The sequence below is a fragment of the Mesoplodon mirus genome (assembly GCF_964341445.2).
Source record: "Mesoplodon mirus genome assembly, chromosome: 7".
Lineage (NCBI taxonomy): Eukaryota > Metazoa > Chordata > Mammalia > Artiodactyla > Ziphiidae > Mesoplodon > Mesoplodon mirus.
Genome location: NC_138983.1, coordinates 24,451,652 through 24,460,207, shown reverse-complemented (window position 1 = coordinate 24,460,207; position 8,556 = coordinate 24,451,652). Strand labels below are relative to the sequence as shown.

At 51.6% G+C, this 8,556-nt stretch overlaps 1 protein-coding gene across 22 annotated transcripts in view; it reads left to right on the top strand.

The window, feature by feature from the left end:
- The first annotated feature begins 989 nt into the window (after nucleotides 1–989).
- The window catches only part of CD44 (CD44 molecule (IN blood group)), an 87,652-nt gene continuing 80,085 nt past the window's right edge, over nucleotides 990–8,556 (top strand). For 5 of the 22 annotated variants that reach the window (XM_082628332.1, XM_082628331.1, XM_082628327.1 and 2 more), the window contains exon 1: nucleotides 991–1,227. In XM_082628332.1, coding sequence (XP_082484458.1) covers nucleotides 1,161–1,227 — 67 coding nt within the window. In that variant the 5' untranslated portion in view covers nucleotides 991–1,160. Of the gene's footprint in view, nucleotides 1,228–8,556 lie in introns of all 22 variants that reach the window. The other 17 variants (XM_082628337.1, XM_082628336.1, XM_082628335.1 and 14 more) reach the window with 11 other exon arrangements.

The window sequence follows — 8,556 nt, the reverse complement described above, 5'->3', positions numbered from 1 at the left end:
TTGAATGATGGATGAATACATGTATGAACAGATATGTAGGTGGATGGATGGAGAAGAGAATAGTGTATAGATGGATGTGGATTTACAAAGAGATGTGAAAAGCTTAAGAAAGATGGATGAGAAGTTGTATGGGAGGGGCGTTGGAAGAATATGTGGTTGGATGGATGGACAGATGAAATTATGTGTGGTTGGATAAATGGATGGACAAGAGGCTGGATGGATGTGAGTGCATACTGGATGGACAGGAGGATGGATAGATGTGTGAGCCCTGGAGGGATGTAAGGTAAGATGGGCAGGTAGACGAATGCGTGGATGGAAGGATATTTGGGAGGATGGATGAATGGGTGGATAAATCCAGATGCCTGCCTGGGACTGGAAGATGATGACACATAGGTCAGTGGAGCCAAATTCCAGCCCCATGGCTGGCTATCATTAGCTTTCTCCAAGCAGTCCTGATAAGAATAAAAAATTCACCTGAGGTATGTGGACTTCCTTCTCTTTCAAGGGAAGAAGAATGAGCTCTTCCTCTCTCCTCTGGGAAGAATCGCAAGCTCCCCACCATGGGCAGGGAAAAACCACTCTCCCACTGTCCCAGCTCCTCTCCCAGAATATCCAGCTGCCTGTGAAACCCAGAAAGAAGAGTTCCCCCGCCACAGTCAAAGAGAAACCTAGCGGAGAGGAGAGGCCAGAGGCTGAACCCAACGGCGCGAGGTTTTAGGACTCAGTCATTCCCTCCTGCGTCCAGAGGCTGCGCTCCCAGACGCCGGGAGAGGAAAGCCGGTGCGCCCCGGGTGCACGGGGACCCCGAGGCCCTCCGGGCGCCCGCCCAGGCACCCCCCCGCTTTACCAGCTCCGAGGAGAACGGGGCGTGGAGGGGGGGGGACCAGCGCCAAGGAGAGCTGGTACGTCTTTAAACTTCTGCCGGCTGCTTAGTCACAGCCCCCTCGCTTGGGTGTGTCCTTCCTCGCTCCCTCCCTCTTAGGTCACTCTCTCAGCCCTCGAATAAAAACTGCACCCAACTTCCGAGGCGCCCTCATTGCCAGCCGGACCCCAGACTCCGACAGGTTCGGGCGCCCTGCTCGCCCCGTGCTCCACTGCCCCCCGCCCAGCGCCCGGCCCCTCCGGTTCCACTCGCTTGCTTTCTTGGCCGCTCCGACGCCATGGACACGTTCTGGTGGCGCGCAGCTTGGGGACTCTGCCTCGTGCAGCTGAGTCTGGCGCAGATCGGTGAGTGCCCGCCGGGGCGGCGGGAGGGAGTGGCCCGAGTGGCCGGGACCCAGCCGGCAGCCGCGCGGGCTGAGTTGGCCCTGGGGGGCCGGAGTTAAATGGGCGGCGAGCGGCTGGGATTTGGTGGAGAGCGGGGCGAGGATTTGCGCTAAGCTCTTGGAGAGCCTGTCGGTGGGAAGCACCGTTTTGTTGAAAGGAAAAGAGAAAGGGCGAAGAAAAGTTTGCTGGGCAGGCTGCCGGCGCGCGGTCGTGGGTGAGGTCTTTGCTGCCGGAGGAGCACAGGGCAGAAAGTAACTGTATTCCTGGGTGCGCGCCGCCCGTGTCTGGACTAACAGGCTCCTGTGCCCAAGGGCGCTTGAAGCCTGGCTGGGCAGTGGCCGGGCAGCGAAGAACTGGGCAGGGCAGGGGCTGGGGCTGGGGCTTGGGCAGGGACAGGGCTGTTAGCGAGGTGACCGTAGAGGTGGGCACAGTTGCCATGAGTGAGAGCTGGTGGCAGTGAGCTTTCCAGAAAGGAGTCCTGGCTTCCTGCGGCTCCCCCACTGCGCCTGGGTTCCAAAGCTCTTACAGTTGGCTCCGGTCACTAACGATCTTAATGCTTGTGGGAACTTGAACTAGCTCTGTGGCGAGGTTCTGGGTCGCCACGAGGTGCCAGCCTGGGGCAAGGAGTGTGAGTAGGAGAGGCAGTGACTGGGCCAGCTGCTCCATCCTTGCAGCCTCCTGCTTCTGCCAGTGGGTTAGGGGAAATCCAGACAGTAATGTGACTCCTATATTCTGCCTGTCAGCCTCGGAGCAGGGGGGGCCACCTGGGCTCCAGGGGGGCATCATGGATCCTGGAGCCGGGCTGCCAATATCCCATCCCAACAGGGTCTGTGCCTTTCTTTCGGTGGTTGTGGATGGAGTGGCTGTGTGTGAGGGGTTCTGGTGAGGCTGAACTCTAAGCATTCCTTTGTCTATATATCTACAGATAATCACATGGCTGATTTGCTTATCACCGGCAAAATTAATTTTTCTTTTAAGAATTGACAGCTGGGTCAACCTATGGGTAATTCCACTCAGCAAGTATTTATTTATTTTTTAATTTTTTAATTTTTTTTTTTTTTTTTTTTTTGCGGTACACGAGCCTCTCACTGTTGTGACCTCTCCCGTTGCGGAGCACAGGCTCCGGACGCGCAGGCTCAGTGGCCATGGCTCACGGGCCCAGACGCTCCGTGGCATGTGGGATCTTCCCGGACCGGGGCACGAACCCGTGTCCCCTGCATCGGCAGGCAGACCCTCAACCACTGCACCACCAGGGAAGCCCTCAGCAAGTACTTATTAAACCCAGCTCTGGGGGTACCAAGAAAGTAAAAGACACAGTCCTACCTGGGTGCTTTAGACTGAGGATAAGTGGGGATCTAGGATTTAGATTCCTGAAACAGAAAAAGCAATAATTAATAATAATAATTAGTAGTAAGAGGCATGACAGCACTAGCCACCATTTATTATACACTGGCTGTGCCAGGCACTGTGCTAAATTCTTTACATGCGTTCTCTCATTTTACCCTCACAATGGCCAAGTGAGACGTGTTGTGTTGTTAGTCCTGTTTTCTAGGAGGGAAACAAACTGAAGCTCAGAGAGGTTAAGTGACGTGCTGGTGTTCACACAGCCAAGAGGATTGGTGCTCATGGGAACCAGGCCCCTTAGCCTGTTGCTTAGTCAGAATCCATCAGGCTGTATGTATGGCATAGATAAACCCAGAAGGGGTTTTATGGAAGGAAGCGTCGGGTCATGGTGGACCAGAGGCCTTAGAGGAGGCTTCCAAAGGGAACTGGAGCTCCAAGGAGTCCTTGAAAGGCAGAGAAGAGGGAAGAATTTCAGGGAGAGCCGTGAGCTTGGCCTCAGGGAAGAGGGACCATGCCGGTGTCTCCGGGTGTCTCTAGGGAAGTTTATTTGTATGTTACCTTCCCGTGACATCTTCTGCTTTGATTCTGACGATTCTGACTCCTCACTCCTTCCATCCTTAGCCCTGATTCTTCTAAAGGGCCCCAGCCCCCAATATTTGGCACCGTCCTGACCCTTGAAGTTCTCCCCGAGACCAGCGGGCTCATTCCCGCCCTGCGTTCCCGTGGTCCCTTTGGGCAGCGTCACTTGGAGGAAGCACAGAAAAGTGCCAGTAGCAATAACTGCCTGCACCCGGGCTTTCGTGTGCTTGTAAAGCTGTTTGGAAGGAACTGAGACTTGGAAAGGAGATGTGACCTAACAGCGGGCTCGGGCTGGGCAGGAAGAGAGAGGAAGGAGAAAGGGGAGGCGGGGAGGCTCTGCTGCTGCCCCACCAGCAGAGGCAGTGGGCTGTGGAGGACAGTGAGGAAACTCTGGAAAGGGGCAAGATTTGGGGGAGGAAGAAAGTGTCCAGTCTTCATATTGGAAAGCAAGAAGTAGAGACATGGCCCAATGCAGTTAAGCAGCATTGGACCCAGACTCTCCAAGTTGGAGAACAGATATCTTGAACTAGGTGTCACATGTGGAAGGAAGAAAATGGCCCTGGGTAGAGGGCAGTGGGATGAGCCCTCCATACCTCTCTGCCTCCTTTTCTCTGTGGGTGAGAGGTCGCTGCTAGGGAATCATGCCCCTGGTGTTTAGAAAGAGGGGTGCGTCTGAGACCTCTGGGGCTTGTGGCTGGCCGGCACCCTTCTGATCCCTCTGAGCATTAAAGACCCCTGTTTCTGGGAGTTAGAGCTTTGGCTGTGTTTTCCCAGGTGAAGAAGAAAGGAAGCAAACCTCCACCGCTGCTGAGGTCAGTTCGCATCCATTAATTCAGTTGTGCCCCAAAACCACAATGGACATCTTACTTCCTGCAAAGGCACAGGGCTAAGTAGGTGTGTTTGAGGCTAGCAGCCAGTAGGAAAAGTTTCCATTCTTTTTCCAAATTGCCCCACGCAGGAAAGGATGCTGGGCAGCGTGAAATTCTTAGTTTATGACAGATCGCCTTCCATTCATTCAAGAACTATTTCCTGACTCACTGTCATACACCCCAAGGATCATATAGAAAAACCCTTTCTCTTTCCCAAGGAGAAAACAGATCCCAAAAGGGAGAGAAAGGTGATTTCCCGTCTCTCAAGCTGAGTGTTAGTGCAGGATGCTTTCCAAACCTCAGGTCTCTGAAATACCTCCATCCTCAAGGACTCTGACAGCTCCACCTCTACGCCCTGCAGGGGGTGGGCAGAGTGCGGTCTATGACGTAGCAACATTTGTTTCATGCCTGAAATACTGTCTTAAATACTCATTACAATTTTGCATTTTCCTCCACAATATACCCAGTTTAATGTAAGAGTAATGATATATTTCTTATAATCGAGCAAAGTTGCTGCTTGGGGAAGAGTCTCAATACTGTCTGGGGTCTCCTGGAGTGTCGCTGGATCCCTCCCAGTTAGGAGCACCCCAGCTTTAAAAGCCTGACACTCAGCTCCTCTGCGAAGTAGGGTCCTAAGTCCCCAGGAAATACCATTCACTGAGCACTGACTCCGTGCTAGGCATTCAGCCAGGGGCTTTGAATAGGTTATCCTATGTAAGCCTCATGACAGCTCTATGTACACTTAGCACTCTCTTCATTCCATTTTCTAGATAAAGAAATTGAGGCTCAGGGAGTTGACATGACTTGCTCAAGGACACACAGCTAGTGAGTGATGGAGTTTTCTAACATCCCCCATGGTAGACTCCCATGCCTGTGTTCCTTTGACTCATTACTTTGCCTCTGGAGGACTTTGGAAATTGTGTGAGGCCACTGAACATGAAGCCTGGTATGAGTGGCTTTCTTCTCCCCCTGGCAGGCTGAGGACTCTTGGCTGCCCTGCTCTGCCCTGGCCTGTCTCTCCCCAGGCCTGGCCACAGCTGTCAAGAGATGCCAGCCTAGTTATTTGTTACTAAAATAAGTCGATTCCCTTATCAGAGTCCAGCTGCCCTTCTAGACATGCTCTCATTTGAAGGCTTGGAGAAAAGGGAGAGGCTGTTCCTTGTCTAAGAGACAAGTCAGGGCAAGGCCTTTTGCCTGGAAATTAAGAAAGGGGCCCTGCAGAGGCTCTGACCCTGCAAGCATTCTGGGTACAATGAGCCAGGAAGCCCCCTCATCCCATGCTCAATGGAAACCCTCAGCATTTAGCAGGTCATATGTGTCCAGTGAGGGAGAGTCTTGAGGACCCCGGTCATGGGCTGACACGGTTCTCTAGAAAACTCAGGGGTCTTGAATGGAAAGTCATTGTGGGGCTCTAGGTGGAACACTCAAGTGAGATTTCACTTTGGCCTTGGGTGTCAGACGGTTCCAGGTGGGGGTCCCTGATGGAGAGAAGGTGGTGGGAGCAAAGCCGACCTCCCCAGCCATCCATCCTGGCTGGGATGGGGGCTGAGATACCAGCTGCCATTGTGTTTCCCCTGCACCTCCTTTTTAGCTGACTCTACCCAGAGCCTGAAAGGGAAGTGGGTCTTGTGAAAGAATGAACTGAAGCAGGTGGCAGATGCTGCCATACAAAGTGCAGTTCTCAAAGGGGATCTTTTCTGCCTCAGAGAGAAATTCTGGGGGTTTGCACAGCCAGAAGCTGATGACTCAAGTTCCTTTGTGTCCCCTCTTGAATGGGAAGCACACAAGTGTTCTTTAGAATCACCAGGGGAGGCTGGTGCCTCCAACCTTAAATTGGAACCCCACTTTTCACTCCCTTAGCAAGTTGATATTTTTCTTAAAAAGGGCCCTCCCCCAAAGTTGGCCAGCAAGGGTTTGGGAAGTTTGCGGCTGCGGAGTCTGGCTTGGCATGGATGCAGTTGTGGGGCACTCCAGATTTTCCAGGAGAGTCAGGATTTCAAATATGCAAATACTCTACCAATTGAAGCCTAGTGTATATTTTGACTAAATATTTATATATTTTTCTACAAATAAGTACATGGCTTTGTGTGATTAGAAGTCAGAAACTTGCATGGATTTTTGCATAAATGAAAATCACATTTATACAACTCGTGAATCAGTCTAGTGTCCGATTAAATTGATATTTGGTTCAGAAAATGTGTACTTTTGGAGAGGAACATTTGTATTCCTCCGCTCTCCATTTTTTGATCACCCCAATATGTGAAGTACCAAGAAATCTACATATAGAGTTTTTGCTTGCTAGGTGTGGACATACACAAGGTGTGGGTGTGCCCATAGGTATATATGCATCTGAACACATGTGTCTACACATAATGTGGGTATTGCTGGTCAATCCTTAAGCATTTATAATGTGTCTTCTGTAGGTCCCATGCTGTGTGGGGTACTACAGGGGGATTAAGTGTGTGAGCTGTGGGACTTCTATCCAAGAACCTTATGGTTCTACACATGTAAGACAGTGCCATCAAGTGACAGCCTGGCCATTTTAGATCGTAAAGCTAACAGCCTTGCCAAGCTGAAGCACAGCTAGGAGGGCTGGGGAATCAGTGATGGGGAGGGGGAGGGGGCAGTGTGGACAAGAGAGGATTTGAATATCTGAAGAAGAGGGAGTGAGATAGGAGTGTGTATATTTCTGTTACTCTGCTATTAATTTACCTCCTCTTGAGTAAGTTCATTAACTGGACAATATATCCAGCAAACGTTCACTCACTCACTGCCTATTTGGTGCACCCAGCGGATAGGTCCTGAGAGCTCATGGTCAGAAGGACACACTCCTCACTCCTGAGTAGTTCATGGTCTAGTGTAGGGTTTCCTGGATAACAGCTGACTGTGCATCTCTGGCTTCCACACACTAGATTCTGGTAGTTCAAACCTCCCCCCCACCACACACCCCATGTGACGACCAATATTGCCTCCAGACATGGCCAAATGGGGGTGTTGGTTAAAGTCGCCCCCGGTTGAGAATCCCTGGTGTCACTGGATGGTGGCCAACTTCATCTCTGACAAGGAGGTCTCTGGTTCCCATAGGTCCCCAGTTCATTAGCCTAAAAGCTGCACAGGAAAATCAAGATAAATAAGCGTATCTGGGGCCAAGGGGTGCTAATGACTTTCATGCTTCTCATTGGAGGAAAACCCCAAACCAGACAGATCTTCTCTTATATCTCTTCTGCAGTGCTGTGCGGGCCCCCTGCCATCAGGGATCGAATCACATTCATTTCTGTGGTCCTGGATCCCAGTCCTGGCCCGTAATTGTTACCAGTAACTGTTGAACTGAAATGAATGTCTAGAATATAGAAATTACTACATCCACGCTATATATGAAAGCATGCCTGACAGTCTACCTAAGATACAGATGCATTTGTCTGTATATGACAGCAGTGGTGATGGCTGCCTTCTCCAGGACAGGGCTGAGACGGGCGTTTGGCCGGCCAGCTGCCCACCACAGGGCTCATGGTTGGTCTGCCCAAGGAGGGAGATCGCCCGTCTGTTTGTGGCTTTGGTGGCTGCTTGCTGTGTCTGGGGACGTCCGACTAAGGACAGGGTGACTCACTTCTTGGGCCAAGAAGAGAGTGAGAGCCAGGCAGGATAATGACACCAATCCCCAAATTGAAGCCTCAAAATAAAACACTCCCGTGCAGTGGCCCACTTGGAGCTCTGGTTATTTTGGAGATGCTGATCTGAGGTTGGACTCTTTGGGTGAGAGGCCCACACCCTCCCGTGCAATGCCACACCTGCTTCTGGAAGGTGGTGGCAGCTGGGAGAGAAGCAGAAGTACTTCCCAGAAGTCTTTGCCTTCTGTGTGCGTCTCCTGCAGCAGCTACAGGTCTCCTGGGAAGCCTGACATCTACTTCGGCGGCAAACTGTGCCTCCTTTCCAGGGAGCTCACCACGTGTGAAGTCGCCCACAACCAGGGCAGGTCCTGCCTTCCCATGGATCATCCACCCTGTGAAACGTAGGGGCAGGGAGTCAAAGACAGGATGAGAGGGTGGGTGTCATGGGGGCACAGAACCTGATGCAGCCAGATCTCCCTGAGTTTGGGGTGCACCACCTGCCTGGGTGTGTCCTCCTGAGGCCAGTGTCCCTTCTAAGAACAAGTGTACACAGACAGGCCCCAGGTGGGTGGGGAAGGGCTGAGTCACTAAGGAGGTGATTTGCAAAACTCAGGCCTGAAAAATCTTTCTCGAGTCTTCAGCTTTTGAGAGTAAACATTAATTGCAAAACTCCAGGGAAACAGAGAATTCACATAGACCAGTAATTTTGAGCCTTTGCTCTGGTGTCATGGCGAATCTCCTCAAGCTGTGCCTGAAAGTTCATCTTTCTAACCCTCAGCCTTTCTTGAGAGTTAGAGCCCTTGTGCCTTTTGTGGTTGTTTCTTTGCAGCTAGTTGTATGTATTTGAGATACCGTCACCGCTACTCCTAATAATAGCAAACACAGAGTGC